The 25,379-nt window shown below is 40.5% G+C and overlaps 1 protein-coding gene across 2 annotated transcripts in view; it reads left to right on the top strand.

Moving 5' to 3' along the window:
* Nucleotides 1-25,379, top strand: part of SMOC2 (SPARC related modular calcium binding 2) — a 175,496-nt gene that overhangs the window by 35,587 nt on the left and 114,530 nt on the right. For both annotated transcript variants that reach the window (XM_073335247.1, XM_073335246.1), the window contains exon 2: nucleotides 22,142-22,313. In XM_073335247.1, the coding sequence (XP_073191348.1) occupies nucleotides 22,142-22,313 (172 nt within the window). The remainder of the gene's footprint in view (nucleotides 1-22,141; nucleotides 22,314-25,379) is intronic.

Consider the following 25,379-nt stretch of genomic DNA (forward strand, 5'->3'; position numbering starts at 1 on the left):
TGATTGCACCAGCCAAAGACAATATAAAATGAGATGAAAGAAGCCCAGAATCTGTGCACTCAGGATACATTACCAGGAGTTGTTCAACAATAATATTTAGTGTGTGACTTAGATTATCATCTACAAAGGGATAATGGGATAAAACCACAGGACAGGCCACTGAAATTATTTGTTCTGGAATTTTGTCCAGGAGGAATTGGTAAGCCAAACAGCTATAGGAGGGCAACAAATACAATCAAATATGAGCCAAAGAGGTATATGGAGTTGTAGACCTTTCTTCCTCGATGAAGTATGAAAGCACCGGGACTTGGCTTGGCAACTAAAAGTCATGACTCCTCTCAGACTCGCCATTCAGATGTGTTTGTCATTTTGCACAGAGCTAGGTTGAGCTATCATGGACTCCTTTCCCTTGAGAATGGCAGATTTCTGTAGGTTGGACCAAGTGTAAATCTTTGGAGGAACATTCAGAATCCTATTTTTGTCAGTAAAATACGTCACTAGTAAAGTCTTAGGATGGCCTGTGGCGAACCTAGCACAGCCTAGTGATAAACATCAACTTTCTCCTCCATCTCCCAAATCTTGTTTAAAAAAACATCACAGGAAAGGCCAGTTCCTGGCCTCCAGTTTTTATCCTTGTTATTTTTCTGTTTCACCAGAGAAATGCTCACCTTCGAACCAATATTGCAGTTTATGCTGAAGCAAAAAAAAATTTGAACCTTGTAAAAAAAAAAAATGAAGTTAACATACGGAACATTACCACAAAGAGGGGTTTGAGCAGTAAGCCAAATGGGAAAGCTCCATAAACATCCCAGTGCCTCTTAAATTAGATGATTAATTTGTGGTAGTGAGATAATATAGCGTGCTCCCTCAGTCCAAGACTTTCTCTTCTGTGGAAATAGCTGGGTAGAAGTCTGTTTGTACTCATCCCATCAATACTGGGGCACTCCTAGTTAAATCTTATGTTAACTAAGTCCTACCTGTTAGTCAGCCAGTCAGAACACTGGGGTTAAGGTACTTATGTTCCACCTATTTTATAATAAAATTCATACTGGATATTCAAAACTCCAGCATCTGGCTCTAGTTTTGCCAAGTCCTAAGAAAAGCATCTTTTGTCATTTTCTGTGATCTTGCTTGTACCTCCCCTGAAAGAGGTTGGAACAACACTGATCGGTTTCTCAGCTTGAGAAATGGGCCCTTGGGTGAAGATCTGGTCACATGGAAGATTAAGTCCAACTTTCAAACATCATTAATATGATGTAACTACCTAGACATAAGAGAAAAGTACCATATCTGCCTGTTAGTATTGTTTTTGTGTACAGTGTGCATGGAAGGTTGACACAATATTGCAATTTCATATATGCAAGGGTGCAATGCTTTGGAATATGCTATGTCTTTTCTGGATTGCTCTTTCATAAATATTCGGAATGAAACATACTGTAGCAGAGAGCAGAGTTTTCTCTGGACATATTTAGCAGTAAGAATGAACTGTTATTTATCATATTAATTTCAGAGTTGGCTCAGGTCATTTCACCTCCCCAGGCCAACGTTGGTTGGTTAAGATCATATCCAAACCAATCATAATACACCAGCCCAAAATATTCTATTACTGATTCACTGGTGAATAAAAAAAAATCTGACTCCATGTTTAGTTTGCTTGGATCTGATTGTGGCTCAAACATACAAAATCTTCTCAACTCCAAGTTGAGTCCAGCTTCTTTGGTAAAACTTTTGATATAAAACTGAAGAGGAGATTAAGACCTCAGATAATGTAGAGCAGCATTCATCATCAAGCAGTTAGCACGAACAAAGACCCTAATTATATACCCTCATACTGCAAATTGGTGAGTAAATGGGGATTTTCCACTGTCATTTATTTTCATTAGCTAACAGGCAGTCTGATATTACAATCCAGGTGCATCACAGATAAAAGATAAAATTATTAAGTCACTGCTGTGATGGAAAAGAGACAAGGAGATTAAAGTATTTGTGCAGGCCAAAAAGTACATCTTTTGAGGTTTGAATATTTTCTATCTGGAACCATGGAAGATTCTTAATCACCTTTTCATTTTCCAGGCAGGAAAATTTATCTGAGACATAGCTACCCAGAAGCAGCACGGTACCATATACAGACAACTTTAGGTGAGCTTTAGAGCTTGGAAAAAATACTCCTTGAAGACACACCAAAATATACCTTCTGCCTCAACATTTCCATAAAAGCTGTGCAGTAGTGTTAGTTACATCGAGTCTTGTTTTTGATTGGATGGAAATATTAACAATACTGTACATTATTGTTGCTACACAGCTTTGACTCAAAGACTCCTGAGTGTTACACAAAGAATGCAACTGAATACTGAACATTTCTTAAGGCTTATAAAATCCAATAATGGAATAAAACACTGAACTAGGCTAGCACAGAAAATCCTAGTCACTTACCACTCAGCCACAAATAATCCTGACAAAACGCAAACTTCAGTCAAATCTTTGGCCTTGTCCAGAGGGTGACAAAAACTTGTGGCTTTAGCACTCACTTAAATAATGCACAGCTCTTGTATAGCATTTTTCCACGCATAGAGTTTACAAAGATAGGCAAGTATAATGATCCTGATTTTACAGGTGAGGAAACCGAGGGCCAAAAGAGGTGAACTGACCTGCCCATGGGCATTTAGGGAGTTAATAGCAGAGCCAAGAAGAGAAGTCAGTTCTTTGAGTGTTGACTCCAGTGCTGTGTTTTCTGGATGACCGTGGTTCCTATCAAGGGGGAAGTACATTACAAAACATGTATTATACATACAAAACTTATACATACACTGCTAGTCTTTTATCCTCTTCTGTGGCTCAAAAATGGAGAAACGTGTGGATGAGAGAGAACCTTGAATTGGGGACCAGGGGTGCTGGAACTAGGGGTGTTGAGGGTGCAGCAGCACGCCCAGGGTCCATCATATACAGGTTTACAGCTTGGTTCAGTGGCTTTCAGCACCCCCACTGCAAAGTTGTTCCAACACCATTGCTGGAGATGCTCCCTGAAAGAGTCAGAGATGTAAAAAAAAAAAAAAAGATAATTCAGAACACTTTTTTTTTTAAAATAAAAAATGCTTTGGCATGCAGATTCACAGCAGCTTACTTCAGTCCCTGCTTCTCCCTTGGAACTCCAGTCCTGCTCCCATGAAAAACACATTGTTGCAAAGAACGGAAAACCAAAGATCCTAATTTTAGTTTACAAAACATCCCTAAGCATTTTTTACAGCAAAATCCTTCATGCCAATTTTGAAAGAGAAACTTTATGACTCTTGCCATTGCTCAGCTTGGCTAACAAGCAGGCCTCGTCCAGCCATGGCTAATCCTTCCACAGGGAAAAACCTTTGGAGTGAGAATCTTGTGGTTAAGACATTAGATGGGGCTTCAGGTGTCTTGGGTTCCTTCCCCAGCACTGCCACAGACGTCTCGTGTGACCTTGGATAAGGCACAGTCTCTGTATGATGAAGTTTCCCATCTGTAGAATGGGGATAATGGAACTTCCTTCCTCAAAGGCAGGTTGTTATTTATTATTTGTATTGTAGTGGTTCCAGGAGCCCAAATTATGCTCCAGGACCCTACCGCGCTAGGTGCTGTACAAACACAGAACAAAAAGACAATCCCTGCCCAAAGAGCTGACAGTCTGGTAAATCTGTTAATGTTTATGAGGCATTCAGATACTATGGTAACGGTGACCATCTCAATATCTCTTACATATGTATAGGGGTTTTTGGGTGGTTTTTTGGTTGTTAAAATGCTTGGATCAAGTTTATTTTCTCATGCCCGAGTAAAAGGTAAATAATATTCTTTGATTCTGACTGATTTTTTTTTAAAAGTTGGATTGATATGAAAAGTATTTAAATCTGTAACCCATTTTCAACAGATTCTTCTAATAAATAAAGTTTACTGGAAAATACCGCTGTAAAAATGGAGCTATATAATAATAATCTGCACTTTGGCAGCTCCGTCCCTCTGAGGATCTCAAAGCATTTTACAGATGTGAATTAAAGTAGCCTCACAATAACCCTGTGAAGAAGGTGGGTATAAAGCTGTAAGGCGGGCAAACTGAGGCACGGAGTGATTAGAACTTGGCCTGTGTCTCACAGGAAATCTGTGCTAGAGCCCATAAGAGAACATGGATCTCCTTGTTTCTAGTCCTGTGCCCTATTTAACATTGTGGGCCTCATCCCATGCTACCTGTATGGCCCTGAGGATGTCACATGGGCCGCAGCTATGTGCTGATTGGGCCACAGGTTGAGAACCACTGCTCTGGACCATCTGGTGGGCCAGCATGGTTCTGCTCAATTGGATAAAATAACAGAAGTGAACCTTCACTTAAAGTTCAGACAAACCCCAAAGTCAGCCCCTTTCAGGTGTCAACATTTGATTAACTTTTCCATACAGAGAAAGACTTTGAAATGGGTGCCCCACGTCCGTTACTGCTTTGGATCAGGACTGAAAACAGAAGTACTGAACGTATTAAGAATGGGTGAATTGTACAGTGCACTTGCCAAAGAACCTGACTATCAGCCCTATTTCCCTGTCAAATATTTGTAAATATCATTCCAAAAATATTCTGCTGCTGGATATTCATCTTGACCATTCCTTAGTCTCCTGCTCTGGGGAGCAAACCTGAGCTAGGATCCCAGTTGGCCAGGCAGAGCCAAAAATTGCTCGCAGTTCTGCTTGACTGGGCACACCTCCCATATGATCTCAGAGACGGAGGGAGGGGATTGAGGGTTCTCTCCTAACAACTGCCTAAAGTTCCCGTTCTCCAGGCAACAGCCTGAGGGGAGTAAAGAATGCTTTAGCAGCTACCCTACTGCCCCCACAAGCTTCCTTCTCTGGGTTTCAGGGGACAAGGCGTGAAGGTTAAGCTCTCTAGCAGGTCTTCCAGTGATCTCCCCTTACTCTAAGGGGGTAGGGATAGCTATTAGGGATTTCAGTGCTGGCCTTTCTAACAATTACAGAATTTGTAGAAATGGGTCTGGGGCCAGTCCAGACTCCCTGATCCTTAGAGTGATTGGGGAGAGAAAATTTGGCTTCAAAAAAAGATGACTAATTTCATACAGGCCCAAGGAGAGGTAGATGTTTTCATCTGGATATTATTTATAATGGGGACGGGAGTTCAAGGGGTGGGTGTGTGTCCATGTCCAAAAATATCTTGAGTGACAGAATTCTTGAATATCAGAGCTGGTTGAATACTGTTTATTGAAGATATTTTTCAAATGTTGCCATTTTCCAAAATAATTTATTAGAGAAGCAACTTTTCTCCCCCTCCAGTGTTCAACAATCTTTATAGATATCGCAATCAATATTTTTCTGGTACCTGACCACTTCTGTTAATTATTATCCAATCCAAATTACGAGAGTTTTATCTATTCCCTAACGAAATATGAGGAGAGAAGCTGTTCTTGTGGTATTTCCAGAATGATTAGAACCAGGATGTACCAGTCAATGAACAGAGCTAGCATGAAGACAGAGTTCATAGTATATTTCCGCAGAGGTGTGTCAGTCAGTAACTCAGCCAGAGGAGATAGGTCTATTGCAGGAGTGGGTTGTCAAGGTTCTGTGGTCTGCAATGTGCAGGAGGTCAGACTAGATCATCACAGTGGTCCCTTCTGATCTTAAAGTCTATGAGTATGAGAAACTGCAAGAAGAGAAGTTGTAATCCAAAAATTTGCATCCCAATTTTGTAGAATCAAGATGTTCAGATAAAATTGAGATCAGCACCTGAGCTCTTTGAGCCCTAATTCTTCACTGCAGGGTGCAAGGAACTCCTATTACAGTTGATTACCTGTACCTTTGGTTTCAGTTTCTTTCACCTCTTGTGTTTCCAAAGTGCCTGACACGGATTGCCCATCACTAACTGAAGGTGACCCTACTTCCTTGTTTCCACAGCAGTGTTAATGCAGGAAACTGCTCAGACTGCATCTCACATCACCTGAAACCCTGTATTTTCTCACGGGGCTTTTGATACTATCAGAGGCTTCCAATCAATTTGAAATGGGCCCTCTTCATGTCCATTCTCTGCTCACACATGTTTAAAGAGGCAATAAGCCTTTTCTCCTGGAGTACAATACCTTCTTCTGTGCTGGCACTCCTTGAAGCCAGTCTGAGTCTTGTTCCTTTTCCAGTCTTTGTAGCATCTCCCGGGTTCAACCCACACTTTCATCTTCTTGCTGTCATTTATAGAACTGTAAAGCTTAAATACTTATTTTTACAGTGTTATAGGTTCTTCACTTACAGGCTGGAGAAGCTGGAGTATTAAGGCCCGCTCTTCAACCATCTTTCTGTCCTGTGTTTGTACAGCTCCTAGCTCAATGGGATCCTGGTCCATAGCGAGGGCTCCTCGGTGCTACCACAATTCATATAATAATCAACTCCCCCATATTCTATTTTTATGGGCAAGCCTCATCTGTTGTGGCTCATGATGCAAAAGGGATAGAATAGGCTGCCATGTTATGTTTCTTTCTCCTTTTTTGATGTCCCTAGGGAACACTTATGCAAGATTTCAAAGCAATATGCCAGCCTATATCTTCAAGCCTGGCAGCATGAAAAGTACAGCAGGGGAGAACTCATTTTACCAAATTAGGAACCTGTTTGAAAACAACAGAGCTGAGATTTAGAGCACAACTCAAAAACTGAGGTATGAAGTCTGGCTCTGGTAAAGCGCGAGTTCTGGCTACCGCATGTTTTTCTGTTTTGCAATCCTTAGTAGTTCTAGAAGCAGAACAAGAATTTATTCCAAATACAAGATTTTGTTGTTTTGCAAAAGCACAGGCTTCAATTTCATTAGAATTAGATGGCTTTTTAATTACTTTTCCTTGGAATATAATGGTTTAAATTACAGAGGAAAAATTTTTGTGCCACACAAAAAAGTTCCATGTAACCAAAACTTTGAAGGGAAATAAAACCACCAGTGGTTCTGCAAAACCCCAAACATGACCAGGCTCACGCATCCCTAATGGAAAGGGGTTTATGGACCAGACTACAGAATACTTATCTCCACGGGAAGAAGGCAAGCAGCCATGTTTAGTGTGGCCAGTTGCTCAATAGGTTCTGAAAGTCAGTAAAAAAAACACACACACAGAGAAATAATGAAGGATTTGTTCCTTACAATTCTGAAGCACTTTGTCCAGTCTAATTTTATTTTTCTTATGTGATGGGGCTTTCACAGTTTCCACTGGTAAGTGATTCCATAGTCCAACAGAGCTCTTCAGTAGGAAATTAGGACCAAGCCATCCCCTAAAGCTCTGTGGGAAACAAAGGCTAGCAGATACAAAGTCAGGAGAGAGAAGAAGGATACCAACCTAATCTCTTCTCCCACTTTTGGAAACCATGGAAGCTCCTGTGCTAAAACTCCATCTTCTCTGGGGAGTGGCACACATTAGTGGAGCAGGGGGGCCAGATACTTTCCATATCAGCATCTCCTGCTGGCACAATGGATTTCTGATCACAGACCCAATGGGGACACATGGCTGCTTGTTGCTAACTCTTGCTGGGTGTTGGCTACTACAGTGTTACAGGGGACTCTGCCAGTGGCAGCGTAGCACAACACTGCCAGGAGAGGTAGTAGGGGTGGGAAAGAAAGCAAAGCAGCTATACGTGGGTGAGGAGGTCCCTTCTCCATGGATCCCAGGAAACTGCTGCATCGGGGTGGGGTGGGGGATATTTCTCCTGCCTATCTTTGGGGAGAATGGTTTGAAACGAGATCTGAAAGTTGATCTTCAGAGTTTCCTTGGACATCCCGTCAGTGGATAGGGATGTTTTTGGTCCTTTGATGATTTTCAGCTTACTGTTTAAGTTGCATCCTATTACTCTTAGTTGTACCCCGTTTAGGAAAAAGAATGTTTGTGTTGGGACAAAGGAATAGGCATACAATGTGTAAATGTCGTGTTCTAATAACTGGATTTTTTAAAAAAATATTTTAAAGTAACATTTTCAATATTTTAGAAATCATTTAAACAGGCTTAGAATATCTTGATTTGAGCAAAACAGAAGTCAAGAGTGTCAATCTTCTAGAAATCATAATAGTTGGGAAATAGAGAGGCAGCATAAACAAATTATCCCACCCGTGAGTACATTTAGTTAATGGGGTGTTTGTGTGTGAATCCAGCTGTATTCTAAAAGACGGGTCAGGAGTCATGAAAAGATGGAGTGAACTAGTACGAAGACAACGTGGCCTACTATTTCTCTGATTTCTGGCATCTGAGAAGAGACACTGTAAATGACTGCAACCTGGCAAAGAAAATAAATTATGAAGAACAACATCACAAGAATGAAAGGGCACAGAATTACCAGTGATTTGGGGATTATGATTCAGTGTTAACATGACACTTCCCTTTGCTTAGAGAACTGGCAGATGATATGCAAACTAGAATACTTTCCTGTCTGAAAACTGTTTTGGCTTGAGTTCCAATATCAGTGCATGATGGATTTTTTTGTCCACAGAAGTCCAAAACCCACCCATCCATAGAAGCTATGTGGCTGCCATGATTTCATTATCCCTAAGTATTTTACTGTGATGACAATACTCCAAAACCAAAGTAAGAGTGTCACTGGTCTAAAAATATATAAGCAAAAGCTATATATTTGCTAAAGAAATAAAAAGGTCAGAATCTCTCCAATTAGTGGTTGCTTATGCATACAAAGGACATCACTCTACTGATAAAAATTGGCCTCTTTCTTCACCACATCTATACCAGTGCTGCACAGCAACACTATACTTAAGGTTCTGTCATGCTTTCCACCCTAATCCACAGTTTAATTTTCAGGCAACATATCACAGCAGGCTGAAGTTTGGCTGGCATGCCAACAGTTTGGATACAGTTTGGGTTTTTTTCCAGAAAAAATGGTGTAAATCACATAAACCAATTCTTTAAGTCACACAATGGCTCAAAATAATAAAATAGATAATACCTGGAAGGAGTTTTGATCATAGAAAAACTGAATTAGACTTTCTGGACAACACAAACTTACACTGCACAGTCAGTTTGTCCACACACTGTGCATGCTGGTATTTTTAAATAGCAGGACTCTAAAAGGCTATTTTCACCTACTGTGTACATACAAGGCCCAGTTTTCAAGTGTGGGTGACTTAATGGAATTTGGGACGCTCTGATAAGAACATTGACACATCTAACAAACGTTTAATGTGGTTATAGGTGTTCATCACATTGTGAAACTCGGGCTCCCCCTATATTTTATAACTTGTTCACTTTCAACAGTATGGGTTCAAGGCCAGCAAACATTTCACAGCATGGGCCTGATCTTCAGATCCTGTGGCTCCCATTGACTTCACTTGAAGTGGTCATTCAGAACTTCTAAAAATCATATCCTACTAGCATATGACAGGAGGCAGTTAAAGATCTTTCTGAAAGGATAATACATCAAGTCTAATCCTTCTCTCATTGAAGCCAGTAGGAGTTTTGCTATTGAGTTCAGTGAAGGCAGGAACAGATCCTAAAACTGTGCTGGTCAAAAGAACAGAACCTCCTATAACTGCAAGGACTATTAATGCACTAACTAGGAACCCAAACTTGGGACAAAATCGATAAAGGATAGTTGGGTTCTCCATTGCTTTAACGGTTCCATAGCATCTTACCATATTTCCATATATATTCCCCCCTTCAGACTGCTTTTCCACCCCTTCAGAAACAAAAGGGAATCAATTCTGCCTATACAAAGCAATAACAAGCAGATATAGAAGAAGAAACATGAGATTAAGTGGCACTTTTGAACCCTTTAAAATGTCCCAGTTCTTCCTCTGTTGCTTGTGCCACTTTTATTTTCCTTATTGCATGATCTCCCCAACAGAGACTGGGAACACTGCTAATCATAGGCCAGATCCTTGCACAGCCAAAACATCCAATGAACTCAGTGAGGATTACCACTGGAGATTTTGAGGGAAGAGGGACTGCAGGAAACTGAGTCTGGATTGATGAGCAGTTAATTTTTGTCCCTTTCTTGAATTAGGATTGAAAAAGAAAATGTCATTAGGTTTGATTGGGGCGAGGTTCTATACATCTGGTCCACATGGATAAAGAAGCCAGATTTACACATTCGTTGAACGGCAACACGGGAAGAAATGAATTTGCTGGCATACATATTAGCCATACATCCATCAATATAGCATAATACAGCTCACTTAACTAAATGCCTGTTAAAGCAATAAACATTTTTTAAAACAACCACACCAAAGCATAACATATCAATCAAAACAGAGCCCTATTTAACAATCAATTTACTGTGCTGGACTCAACAAGCTGATACTGTAGTTTAGTACGTTTTCAACACCAGAGGAATGCAACAAGCCTCTCTGGAATCCCTGAACTGCAGACACTGATGAAGTGAAGCAAAATAAGGTCCTAATTGATAGGCAACTTGGAGCTGACCTTGGGCACAGACCCAAGGCTGCTCTGCAAAACCATCTTGACTAAATGAAATCACATACTGTAGCTGGTTTATCAACCATCGCTGACACAGCTCGCTTAGAAAGAGGGCTGATGGGTAAGTCACACCTGAAGATTTACATGTAATGTACTGAGGGAAAGAGGTGTCTGTGCTCAGAGGTTTAAAAGGGCCCCTTTCAGCAACACCACATTTTAGCAAACATTAGAAAGACCAGCCCATTGACAACTTATGGAGACCCCTGGAAACCTTCTGTTAAAAGATGATTCTTCAGGAATAACAGTATATTTTCTGTTTTCCTTCTTGAGATATTAGTGTGGAAACTGATTTAATACATTGCAGTGTAGACCAGAAAAACAGCATCGTGCTGAGAAAGCAGTCTTTTTTACTTCAGGGGCTTCTTTGCAAGAGCAATGACTGAGAGGGGTGTACTACCTTCTCAGGAATAAACAAAACAGAAAAGCACAATAAGAACCAAGAATACTCACTGATTTGAGGGGTGGGAGATAACCTACAGCATTCAGATACAAAATGGCAGCTTTAGGCCTGCAGCTGCTGCTCTCTCCTGCATTTAAAGGTTCAGCTCTGAAACAAGCATGCTGGGAAAGGCTCTTATCAGATAGTGAAACCCCCACACTCCCTGAGAGCTGAGCTGTGACTAGGCAACTAGGGAGTAGCTCCTAGGGAAAGTATTGGATTCCTACCTTTCTAAGGGCTGGGGATAGCCCACATGTTAGAAAACTAGAGCTTGGTGTTTTTGAAATATTTGTGCCCTTCTGTTGTTCTCTACCAATATGTTTCTAAAAAATCTAGATCTTTTTGGACATCAGCTGTTTCCTGTGCTTGAATGTATCCCTCAAGAGCACATGATTACAATAATATTAGAAATGGGCTGAAACTGTGAGGTTCGGATCCAAATTTCCCCCAAGTTCATAGTTGTTTGGGTTGGGGATTCCAGTTCAGGACCTTTATAGAGACAGCCCTGGCCTGTGAAATCCACGGGTCTGTTTAGATATTGATTTCTGGTTTGCATCTCACTCTAGTTAGCATAGCAATACATAAGTAAGTTCTACCCTGTCCAGCTAAAGCCAAAGCCAGGACATATTGCTGTAACAGGATTTGTGTTTCTTAAGAGTTTTGCTGCTACTGCGGCTGCTTATTGTCCTTTATAAAATCATAATCATGTGCTTGCTACATCATTGGGGGGAGGGATAGCTCAGTGGTTTAAGCATTGGCTTGCTAAACCCAGGGTTGTGAGTTCAATCCTTGAGGGGGCCATTTAGGAAGCTGGGGCAAAAATTGGGGCTTGGTCCTGCTTTGAGCAGGGGGTTGGACTAGATGACCTCCTGAAGTCCCTTCCAACCCTGATATTCTATTGGTAGTTGCTATGTAGATTATTATGATGCCATAAACAGCAAATCCATTTGTGGTTCTGTAGGAGCAGCAGGAACAAATGATTGTCCAGGCAACAAGTCTTCATTTGCAAATATATCTAATAAAGGACATTAGAGGTGAGAATCTCAGCTGGTGTAAATCAGCCTGGCTCCACTGATTATTCAATGGTCTATTTTATTAGTCACATGAGTGGTGATGGGAGTTAATGGAACTATGCTGATTTACATCAGCTGAGAACGTGCTCTAATGAGAAGAGAAAAACAGAAATTATTGATCTTGGTTCTTCACTAATGCAGCTGTAAATCCATATAAACTCCACTGACTTTACAATGGTGTGTGATAGTAGCAGAATTTGGCACACTACAGGTAGTAGAATAGTTTTTAATAGAATTTCCTATGAGCTGACTTTTTATGTTCCATTGGAGAGGCATCTTTCTAAACAGGACCTCCTTACAGATGCTGTCTTATATGTGTGCATAGAGAATTGCATTATTATCTACAGTAGCTAGCTCTGAGTTTTCCATCGTTGTATTTATGAAGGATTAGCAGCTGTAGAGGGGTTGTTCAAGATCTGCTGTTCTATGGAAGATATGTTAAATCCAGCAATCATTTGGAGCCTGCATTTTGGAGTTTAACTGTGATAATGCTGCCCTAAATCACACAGTAATGAAAATAAACAGTGGTAAAAGCAAAACAAACCAACTGTGACCCTAACTCCTGTCCCTTCAGAGTGAATCCTGAACTTAGGGTGTCTGTACTATAAACAATACATTATAAGACTGTTATGGTATGCTCCCTTTCTGGCTGAGACCCATGGGAATTAGGCTCCTAAATACCTTTGAGGTTCTGGGCCTGAGATGCTACCCTATGTAAAGAAACAATCTGGGGGTTGTTTGTTATGTAAATGTGTTTTAGCACTTCATCACTTGTCTGGTGAGTGATAAAATGGAGGGCTTGTCCACATGAGGAAAATAAGTAGGTTTTAGGCATGTGAGCTAAAACAGTTCCATGGTCATATTTTGCCCTAGAATAGACCATGACCAGCAGACGTTTTAAAATAGTACTGTCTTCGTATACACTGGAGGCCAAGTGGTGTTTAGCCTTAGCATAGAGCCCTGATTTCTATCAGTTTAGAACACATAGTACAAATACAGATCTCCTGTGCATGGAGTGGAGAAGTCAGAATATTCCATTCAACATCCCACAGTAAACTGATGCAGGATAAAGAAATTTCTTTCAAAACTTTACGACAAAGTCATACGCTTTTCCAAGGAGAACAGTGGATTTACTTCTCTCTCTGTCATGCTTGGTTCTCATATTTTCTACTTGCAGACAAATTGCCAACCTTTTGGTTAGGCATAATTGAATTGTATTTTACCCCTTAAAGGACAAAGTCAATTCCATATAATTGTGCACTTTCAGCTCTCTGTTTCCCCAATGGACAGGCTCTATCCTGTTGCCATTAAAGACAATGGGAATTTTGATGTCAGTGAGAGTGGAAGCTGGTTCTGTCTAAGGCCTTGCCTACATGAAAGGCTTACTTTGAGGTGTGCCACTATAAATCCTAATGAGTTCTTGTGTAGCCTGTCCACTTTAAGGGTTTAGGCTGGTGTAATTAAATCACTTCAGTTAAATTGGTGCACATTTTCTTAGGGTAGATAAGGCTTGAGAAAAAAGACATTCTTCTCCCCTGCCTAGCTCAAATTAGAATCAGACAACAGCAGCTCCTAAACCCAAAGGTACATATTTTTCCTAAGATGATACAAAATACATATTGCATTATTTCACATAACGTAGAGTAGAATTTTCCCAGTTACAATTTAAAACATTGAGCCAGATCCCACAGCTAATCTTTACACTTCAGTTTACACCTTCCTGTTATTTATCCTGCCCTGACCTACAAGATGCAGAGGATCATGCAACTGCCTCCATGTAATATTGGCCGTGGCCTCTCTGCCACCTTGCACATGGGACTTTTGACAAGCGGATGCACCTAGCTGTGGACTCATTGGCCGTATACCACTTCTCCACCCTCTACAACCTCCCCTCCACTTTACTCAAGTGAGAGTTGCTGCATAGCATTGCCTTGCAGAGTACAAGGTGTGTGAAATCTCCATGCTTGATCTCTTTGAAGCCTGCTCTCATTGAGCAGTGGAATTGTAGTAACTCAGCTGCATTTGAGTACTTTCTGGGCCCAAGAGGTGAGGTGTGGGCAGGAGGTGTCCCCATAGGAGTGAAACAGGATTCCATCACAAATATGGAAAATCTAAGCTAAATAGAGGATATGCATGATGAGACACCAGTCACAGTTAATGAGTTTAAGAGAACTTGTCTCTTGATGGACAGTTAAATCACACAGTCAAGTAATAACCTAATGCCTATACTTAAGGTATTGGAAAATCTTTCTAATGGACTGGCGTGCTGCTTGTGGTTGAGGAAATAAGCATCTGCACCTTCCAAAGACCAGCTGTGGGACCACTGACAAGCATGGGTTACAAAACCAAACTGAGAAACAAAGCAGAGCGGGAAATGCAGATGTAGAAATAATTTTCTCAGTTTAAAGTACGGTTTCGTGTATCTGCAGTTCCATAATCCTGCAGTTCTAATGTTACTGAATTACAGCGGTTAAAGAAAAAAAAAAAAGAGAAGAAACATCACCAGGACTGTGTACACTGGAGGAGAGCAATTTACAACCAGCATTAAGAACCTTTTACACAAGAGACAGTGAGAGAGTTCTATTGGAATACCATGTGCTGGGGTTACAAGATGGCAAATAATGGCATTTCATCATTGCTCAGAGATTTACAAAATTTTAAACTAAAATATCACACTCTGTGAGTCGATTTATAATGGAGACCATCTGTTGTATTAATTGAGGTATACTAAGAGACTCAAGACTTCTCCAGATCTAGTACCATCTTCATCATTACTTCTTTGTAGCAAATGCACACTGTAGAATATTTGTATACTTGGCGATGTTAAGTTGTAAAATACAATGTATTGGAAAGGATGAGACACTATTTCCCTGAAGATTCAGATACAAAGGTTTTATTAAAAAAACTTTCATATTTTAAAATGGTTTTCTTATGTTGCTAGTTTTTAATTTAAAATCACCCTCATTTTAAGGAGTCCGATCTGTTAACCTACAACACAAATAAGCTAGAAATAACCATTCTCAACACCTATTGCTGGAACTTGGCTACTGCTCACTTCCACTAACATTAGCAGGACACAGGCTCTATTAAAATTCCACCCTGACTAGTCATCTTTATAAGGAGAGATTAACCATAGTCACCAATCCAAAAGGATTAAACTCCTCCTCTCATTGGTCAAAAATAACTGCGCTTCAATTTAACCAATCAAACAACAAGTGGCCACTTAGTCACCCACATTTTTAAGAGGGGTGTGAGATTCAAAGCTGAAGTTCATATTGCCCACTTCAGATCCTTTATGCATAACATTCTAATACTCAGTTGCCCACTTCAAGTGACCACCTTCAACGTGTTGCCCCTTTTGCTTAACAATCTGTCCCAACTTGTACTTAGCTCAGATGCTCTGCTTCCTTGCCCTGATCTGACGAAGAGCTCTGTGTAGCTCAAAAGCTTGTTCCTTCCACCAACAGAAGTAGGTCCAATATAAGATATTACCCTAACTACCTTTTCAGGTACAGAAAACCCCAGTGGTTGACCATATGTGCTACTGTTCTAGAAAGCTCTATTGATTACCCTGCATGTCCTTGTTGTTTAGTTTCCTATATCACTCGTGGCTCTGTTGTTGCATGAGAAAACACACAATTTATAAATAACTAAGATAAGCAATACAGAATGAGATAAAATAAATACATATATTGGTACACGTTCCATCAAGCCCCTGTGGACTATATAATATAGTAGTATCTATATAATCAGTCTCTTTTCATTATCCTTCTCTAGACATATCAAGCAGTTCCTTTTACAGGGAGAGTCCTTGCCACATGGTAAAGTTTGCATGTTTCAGGATTACTTCAGGTTAAGAAAAATGAAGAAAAGTCTGTTGGTTATCAAAGAAAATTCCTTTCACACCCATCCTACCATGATTTTTTACCCTCCATATTGGCAGTGACTGTATTTTTCACATATGTTGCTATGCAACCAGTCAGTACATGGATCATAATATTTAAAGCAAGAGTTTAAGTTGTGCATCATCTGTGCTCAACAAATGATAACTAGTAATAAGTTATAAACAGTTCTTATCAAACTAGCTAGCGTCTCCCATGCCTCACAGGATGCAAAGAAATGTCAAAGTATTGCAGAGATTATTGTGAAGGAGTCAGAAAAATACAGTGACACATTGTCTCGCCGAGCAAATTCCTATCTCCTCAATCCCTTGCAATCTGAAATGAAGCAACAGAAAACTGTTGGAACTCTACAAATATGGCCAATATATATTCTGAAAACATGAACTTTTCTTATGAAGAAACTGCCACAGAATAATCCTTATTTAAAATTATGATTTTTCACAAAATGTTATTTGAGGCTTGTCTTTCAGTGCATCACATGATTTTATAATAACTGTTTTGGTTTCAAATTATCTTAAAGTTAGCGGTAGATGATCCAGCTGCCTCCAGTTACTGCCAGGAATCTGCTTAGGCCACATTCTGGTTCCCCTGCTCATGTTTAATATCACCTTCCTCCATAAGGTGTTCCAATGAAAACAGCAGGACTGCTTATAGAGTACAACTCGAGATAAGAGTACACAATTTAGCACTTTGCACATAAATATGGTACCAGCTTCTGTGGTACTGTCTCACCCATTAAGACAGGAAAATGGGCAGAAATCTTAATTTAAGGATGGATCTTCTAGCCCTTACTCAAGTATTTCTGTTGGGTTCAACAATATTTATTAACAGTATTTCTATTGGCTTCATGTGAGCAAGGGATGCAGGGTTGGACCATCCTGCGCTGCTATAGTGTGTTCTGTCTAATTCTGTGCATTCCTTTTACTCTTTTTTTCAACAGACCATAAGTGAACATACTAATATGCCTCCTATAAGCTATCTTTTCTGGCAGTTGTTTGTCGTTTTGTCTTCCCTACTCTTAAATCCCTTAGCTTGCTAGCTTGGTGGAAACTGTTTAAGTGTACAACACAAATTCTCCACTGAGGTTTGGCTACCCAACAAGTTATTCAAGTGGCTTTGTCTCATGGGGTTTCTCTTCATCCTCTGCTTTTCCAGGTTACTCCAATATCCTTGAACCTATAATTTATCATAATCTCATCTAAATGCTTTGAAATAATAAAGAGCTTAAATTGAACTTTTTTGGCTGAATGCCCTCCAAAATGTAACTTCATCAGTGAACACTCAGTATTCCAAGAGGGTGGGTTCTGTTATTCAGAGTTTAAACAGCCTTGGAGATTTTCAGTCTAGTTCGGTGTTGTGAAATTGATGTCTGCCTGCTGTAATCAGGCATATTGGCCTTACCTCTCTCAACAGGTTGGTTGTTTTGGTCTGCCTTGACTTACTTTAAGATACAACTTTCCAATGACACCAAAGTAATTTGCTCTCAACACATTTACTTTGGCAATATTACAGAGATGGATTGTGATGGTGGTGTTGGGGGAATGTTGTTTTCTTGGTTTATTTCTAAACTTTCGTAACATGACAAAAGACAGGGAAGCTCAAGAAAAAAATCAAGTGACAAGTCTAGAAGTTTTCACATTTCACGTTCCAAATGAATTCAAAGACTGGTAATGGCGAAAAAGGTTTGGCAAAATCTTGCTAGAAAGACTTTAAATGATCAGTGTCCCCACTACCTTGAAATCAAGGCACAGAAAGTACATTAAAACATGAGCTGGGGCATGGAGAACCTGGGGAATTGGTGATGAGATAAAAAGTTACTGGTTCAAAAGAATAAATGGACACAAATTGGACCTCAGGAATGGTAACATACAAAAGCCAGTGGGAGAACACTTCAATCTTCCTGGACATTCTATAACACATTTGGAAGTAGTTATACTTGAACAAAAAAACTTCAGAAACAGACTTCAAAGAGAAACAGCAGAACTAAAATTCATTTGCAAATTTAACACCATTAATTTGGGCTTGAATAGGGACTGGGAGTGGCTGGCTCATTACAGAAGCAGCTTTGCCTCTCCTGGAATTGACACCTTCTCATCTATTGTTGGGAGTGGACTGTATCCACCCTGATTGAATTGTCTCTGTCATCACTGGTTCTCCACTTGTAAGGTAACTCCCTTCTCTTCATGTGTCAGTATATTTATGTCTGCATCTGTAATTTTCACTCCATGCATCTGAGGAAGTGGGGATTTTTACCCACAAAAGCTTATGCTCAAATAAATCTGTTAGTCTTTAAAATGCCACCGGACTCCTTGTTGTTTTTGGTTCAAATCCAGAGCAGGTTGGAAGTGACCAAAATTTAGTGTAATCTAATGGCTGTTCAGTGGCCATTTCAAAATGAGTTTGGTAGTCTCAGTCCAGTTACTAGTGGCCAGGATGTCCTCATTGGTCTTGACTCTAATTTTTCCCTTTGTAGGCACTCTCCACAGAGAGATCAATGATTGAGGGCCTGAACCAAATCATATTATTTAATTTATTTATACAATGGCAGGGCCTAGAGACCCCAGCTGACATGAGGGTCCTGGTGCACTGGTTACTAAACAACCACACAGTAAGAGCCCCATAGGGCTTACACTCTCACTAGAAAACAGAGAGAAAGAGTTGGAGAAGGATGGTATAGTTGTTAGTGTGGTACTTTGGATTCAGTTCCTTCCTCTGCCATAAGTTACCTGTGTGACCATGGGAAATCACATGGTTTCTCTCTGGCCCAGATCCACAAAGGTACTTAGGTGCCCAAGTCCCAGTTATAGGCTCCACCGCGATCTGCAAAACTCCCACTTGGGTGCCTAAGGTCACTCGGCAGCTAAGTTTTTGCAGTAAAAGTTTCCTTTTTGCCTAAGCTTCTGCCATTGGGCACAAACATGGTTGCCTCCCTCTAAGCGTCCAGACACCTATCTCCCATCTAAGCCTCAGAGCAATCCACAAAGTGAGGGAAGATACGTGGTCATCCACCAAACTTGCATGCAAGGTCTGGACCGTGGATCTCCCACCTCAGTGCCCAAACCATCAAGCTTCAGAGTTGTTCTTGCCCTCTCTCTGGGTCAGTGACTCCTTCATTGTTTATCCACAGTGCTCAAATCCTTTCTTTCCCTATATGTAGAGGGGGAAATTACACCCAGGTCTTCCATGTCCCAGGTGAGAGCTCTTACTACTGGATTAAAAGATATAGGCTGGGCATCACTTCCTCCTCTGGCTCACTTATGTAGAGCAAGGCAGGTGCTTAGCTCATTCTCCCTCCCAAGAAATGAGTTAGGTGCCCAAGCCACCAGTCGCCAGAGGAGGGATTCCTGGCTGTAGATCACTGCAGCCCAATCTTCAGTGCCTATTTCCATCAGCGGGGTGGGGCTTAGTAAACTCCCTTCTCATCAGCATCTCCCATAGGCTAGCTTAGGCAGTTCCCATCTCATGTGCTGTCTTTTGTGGATATCATTCTTAGGCACATATCTCCCCATCCATTGTGTAGGTAGCTTAGGTTCCTAACTGAGGCTTTGTGGATTGTAGTGTTGTTCCTGTGATTTTTGTAGGCTCCTAAAAGTTAGATATTGCTCTGGATTGTAATCTCTAAATCCCTTTGTGGATCTGGGTCTCTACATCTCAGTTCGTAATCTGTAAAATGGGGATATAGCACTTTCCTATAATGGGGGGTTGTGAAGATAAATATGTTAAAGCTTGAGCTGCACTCAGATGTTACAGTAGTGGGGGGCATGTGAGATCCATAGAGAAAAGAAGTACTATCATCCACATTTTACATATGGGGGAACAGCGTGACAGAGATTTACTGTGGCTTTGCCAAGGTCACACAGGAAGTCTGTGGCAGAGCAGGGGCTTGAATCCAAATCTCCTGATTCCCCTTCAAAAGCCCCAGTACATTCTTTTTCTCTTGGGATGTCTTGTCATTGACTTCAAGGGATCAAGTGCTGGATGAGGATGGAGACCAAATTACCCTCTCATCCGTATTCTCCTCAGGGTGGACGAAGATTGCATTACCACTGTTTTTTCTGTTAGTCAATAAAGTAAGATTAAGTCTCTACAGCTCCCACTTTATTTATCTAGGTATTTATGTAGCTCTTCCTGTCATCATAGTATCTGAGCACCACTCCAGAGAAAAAAACACACACACACAAATGACTATGAGGGGGAAGAAAATCATCGCTAAAATGCAGACACAAGGCATAGATTTTTCTCTGTCAGTTGATGCATCTGCTGCTGAAGCTAATTACTATTAAAAAGGAAAAAGCAAAACAAAAGAGTGTTGTCAGCAGAAAAAGAATGCTTTTATTGTTTGTGAAAATTACAGTCAAATTCCAACTATATGAATATTAGGGTTTTTTGTTTTTTTAAATGGAAGCTGTGAGGTTGTCTCTCCATTTACAGAAAATGATAATTATCATGTCTTACCATAAGACATCTGCATTTCCTACTTTAAATGCTAGGAAATGCAAACAAACCACAGTTTAAGCATGAAAACTAAGTGGATTTATGACTGGGTTTTTTTTCTTCACTAAAATAGAGGTGAGCTATATACAGCCAACACTTTCCTCCAGAAAAGGGAGGTATGCAAGTCTGGAGGCTTGTGTACTTTGGATGCACAAATTCTGCTTTTATTTCTCTTCCTTGTTCAAAGCTTTACCCTCTCATTAGCCTACATACATAACCTAAAGCTTTAAACTTTGCTGTATCTGACATTAATCGTAATAAAGCATCATTGCACAATTTGTAAAACGAAGCCAGCATTTCAGCTGGTTGATGACATTTTCTAAGGTCCATTTCTCTGTGACTTGTAATGCCCAGGAGGGTGATTATCTCCTGGTAACTACATGCCTTTCATACCTTATTGGTTATTCAGAAAACAGTAAAATGATAGAGAAAATTGTTTGAGGACTTAATGGTTTCATCTCCCTGGCGGCACCAGCCCTTTTGATGCTTGGAAAATAAAATGCCTTAGTGCTCATTTCTGTCTGAAAGTGGCATAAAAACTAGTTAGGGTTAGGGAAATGTGTTTCAGTGCAAGCAGATCCTGCTTTTCTCAATTCCAGGAACAATGGTAAGTGTATATGCACCTGATAGGAGACTAAAATCCAAACTGAGGACCATTTAGCATGTTCGAAGTGACTCGGGAATTAAATTAGAGAGAGAAATATTTTTTTCCCTCTAACCTGTTGTGACTCCTAGCTAGAACAACCTGACAAAAGACTTCAACCATGGCCTATATTTGCTTCCCTCTACCTCCATTACTGGAGGAGGTTGGATGACACAGAAGCGGGGATCAGATGTCCTTCTTTGTGGTCTCTGTCCCAATGTGCCTGCAGAAACCACTCCAGTCCAAATCTGTGGGGGGGAGGGTGAGTAGTCTCTGCAGAGCAGGAAAGGGTATGCTGAGGTTGGGGATCATGGAAGAAGTCACAACCCATAACATGCCTCTTTCCAACCCTGGCAGATATATATCCTGGAGTTTAGGCAGCATTAAGTAGCCTGACATTTTACCCTGGGTGAAATTCATCTCTGTGCAGTAGGGCCAGAAAAAGACCCCTGCATGCACCACTTAAGACTCACATAACCCTTTTGAGGAATTAAGTTGGATGTTGCTGGCATATGGGTCTGTGCTGGCTGCTCTGCACAGAGATGAAAGGATTTTGCACAAGAAGACCAGTCGCAACAAGGCTCCCATGCTGGATGGAGGCAGGTCCAACCATTATCAGTCAGATACACCATTAGCTCATTATTGCAGAATGAAGCTCATGTTTTATGTAAGTACCCAGACTGAATCTGAACCTTTCAAAGTGTTGCGGCTCACCCATGGCTCCTATAAGTAGCTAATGGATCACAGTAAATCCTCATTTCTGTTTTGAAGGGGGTTTCAATTTTCCAATATCAGTATTTTTGCCTGTAAAGGCTCTGAGCAACCTCCTTTCTCTCCAGAGTAATTGTTTAATGTTCAAAGTTTCCCTAACTAAAATAATAAATTAAGTATGCACTGCAGAGATGTTTTAATTGCTAGTATTTCACATTAACGGCTGAACCATCCAAAACCAGGACACACCAAATTATCTATTATTTAGTATACAATTAAACATTTTTTGGAGCGCACTTGGGTATATTCTCTGGCGTAGGTGATCAGGAAGTGCTTTTCATGCCATTGATGACCACTGACTGTTGGAGTGAACTTCCCAAAGTCTCATGCCTTTTTGGTTTTGTTTTTATTTTTAGTTTTTGAGAGTGGACCAAGACAAAGACCGAGAATGCAGCCTGGACTGTGCAGGATCCCCTCAGAAGTCACTTTGTGCTTCTGATGGTAGGACTTTCCTGTCCCGTTGTGAATTTCAACGAGCAAAATGCAAAGATCCTCAGTTGGAAATTGCATATAGGGGCAACTGCAAAGGTAAGCACTGCAAAGCCTGGTGTGTTCAGTATGTAGAAAATTAAACTAAATTAGGGGTGTTGTACTCTGATAATCAGCAGGAACAGTGGGGTTTTCAGGGAATGGTTTCAACCCCACTAGACAAGAGTTGACCCAAATATCTCTAAGTATGGTAAGAATGGGAGGTCTAGATCCTATTCTAAACTCTGCCACTGGGAGATGGGGCCTGATGCAAAGCCTATGAAGTCATTGGCAGTCTTTCTGTTGATTTCAGTGGGCTTTGCATCAGGCCCATTCTATGGGATCTGGTTCAAGTGTAGCTTGGTTTTCCCATGTGACAGGTTGGTGGGGGAAGTTGGTAAGGTGATGAGATGCTCATCGGAAAGATACGCTGTTCGGGCAAGTTATTATATATGAAGATACATCAGTCAGTGCAACAGAAATAAAATAAACCCAACTCCTTACAAAGCACCTGATTTTTATTTATTGCTTCAGAGGGCTAATGTGATGTTTGGTCTGGATTCTGCAAGCTGTCCTTTGCAAGTGCAGATGGCCATTCATACAGTCCAACTTTCAGGATCAGACCCTCTGTACCAGTGTTTTACTGGCTGATGAGTCTTCACATTAATTGTGCTACAGTGAAAAATTCACTAAGGACCATTTCCATGAGTAAATATTTGTCTGAAGCAGCCACTTGAAAGTATCCCCCAAAGTTTCCAATACAAAATGATTAAATCTTGAGTTGAGAACCTTCCTCTGCTAGACACCAGTATTTTGGTGATTTCCCCTGACATCTCAAGCATCCATGTGTTTGGCTGGGCTGAGCATCTTTTTGTTTAATAAGGAAACTCAATTTTGTGAGATTAATTCAAATATCAGGTTTCAGAGTAGCAGCCGTGTTAGTCTGTATTCGCAAAAAGAAAAGGAGTACTAGTGGCACCTTAGAGACTAACCAATTTATTTGAGCATAAGCTTTCGTGAGTCCCTCACGAAAGCTTATGCTCAAATAAATTGGTTAGTCCCTCACGAAAGCTTATGCTCAAATAAATTGGTTAGTCTCTAAGGTGCCACTAGTATTCCTTTTCTTAATTCAAATATGTTTTTCTTAAAATCCCTAATTTTAAGAGACAAAATTGGTTTCTTCTAGAACTGGATTTGCAAAAGTGTCTAAATAAGTTAGGAGCATATATCCCATTGAAAACTTAGGAACTGCACTCCTAAGTCACTTGCGTGCTTTTGGAAATACCACTCATAGTCCCTATGTGGTCACTTCTTCATCTAGGGCCTGCTCCAACTTTCATTAACTTCAGTGGGAGTTGGATTGGATCCTCACTGTTACTTTCTTTGGCCTGATGCTGCTATTTATTGTGTGTGGGTGGACTGCCATGCCTGGAAAGATCCCTTTTGAAGTCAGTAGGGCTCTGGGTAGGCGCAGCAGTTTGCCTGTGTGCAAGATGTTGTAGGATTGAGGCCTTTGTTTATTTCCCTCCAGTTCTTTGCAATTTCCTGAAGCAAGTGTTCTTACGCCCTTTGCATATTTATTTAGACACATAACTGCACCTCTCTTGAAGCCTGATTCTGTGAAGTGATGAGCACTCACAATTCCCACTGAAGTAAACGAGAATGGAGACTGACCCAGCCCTTGCTGGACTGGGTCCACAGTTAGGATTTTCCTGCGTGTTCCTCAGAAATAGGAACCAAACAGATTCCTGTCTGAGGCTTCCTGCCTACTGCCTTAAGTACTTTCCATTGAGGCGGGCAGGCTCATTCTTCTACTTCTTAATTACATTCCTTTTGCTAGAAAAAACATGTTTGTTTTGATTCAATTTAACAAACAAAAATAATCACCCAGGAGGTAAATCCATGGGTTTAAATGACAAGAAAGAAGTCTTTTAAATTTGTGTTCATTTTGAAATCCAGTGAAATAAGTTTGAGATGGTAGCAAAACCTCATTCTCCTTCCCTAGTTCCTTCATTTGTTCTATCAGTTCTCCTTCTCCCCTAAGTTCAGAGACACTGGGCAATGGGATGTCCCAACATTTCAGTTCTATTATTTAGTGATCTAAAACATGCACGTGCTGGTCATAGAGACGTTGGGCTGGCATGCTTAGAGAAATGATGACATGCTTCCTCTCTTAAATGCAGGGCTTGATTTCCTTCTCAGTGCTCTATTTTATTTATTTATTTATTTGTTGAATATAAGTATAACAGTGATCACAAAGACTTACCTTCCCTTACACTCTAATAACAACAACAAAAAGTTTGAGACCACCCAGACTCAACCTCTTGGAGACAATTTTCTACTTCATCTCTCTCTATTAGCTCCGACAAGCCTCTAAAGCACCCAGATTGCTCTAAGAGACATTCTGTCTCCTCCTCCCCCTAGACGAAACATCATGCTAGCATTGTATTAGCTGATGGACCTACTTCCTTATATGAACAAAGAAAACATAATGGAGTGACTTGAGCCCAAGTGCCTGTTGCTTCCACTAACCACAGGAAGAATTATTGTAAACACTTCGTGTTGTGTACTCTGCATATTTAAAACACTGTGCACTCTGTGAAGTAAAATGTTTTTGCATACTTTTTTCTTCATTATTTCTCCATGCAATTTACCAAATGCACGGACAATGGCAACTACAGAATGCTTCTTTCCCCCATAAAAATATGTAGAATTTCCCGATGCAAAGCCTGTGGGGATCAGTTCTAGCAATGCTTGCAAATTTTTGCAGCAGTTGGTGATATATCAAAGTTTGTGGAAGTACTTTATTGCTGTGTACGTTTTCACCTATAGCATTTTAGCACAATTGTACTCCTGGCATCTGACCCCCCAGCTCTACTTGGGCAGCTTAAGTATTACCGCTAGTTGCCACACACAGCTCAAGGTAGTGCTTTTTGTCTCTCAGCTCAATGAGCACTAAATTCACTCAACTTTAAATTTTATTTTTCTATATAGATGCTATACTGCTTTGGGGCATAAGTGCTGGTTGTACTCCTGATGAATATCAGTGAGAAAGAGACTACTCCTATTTTCACTTTTAATTTCATATTTAATTTAATCTAATCAAAACAGCCTTGGGGTGTTCAG

The sequence above is a fragment of the Lepidochelys kempii genome, chromosome 3 (assembly GCF_965140265.1).
Source record: "Lepidochelys kempii isolate rLepKem1 chromosome 3, rLepKem1.hap2, whole genome shotgun sequence".
Taxonomy (NCBI): Eukaryota; Metazoa; Chordata; order Testudines; family Cheloniidae; genus Lepidochelys; species Lepidochelys kempii.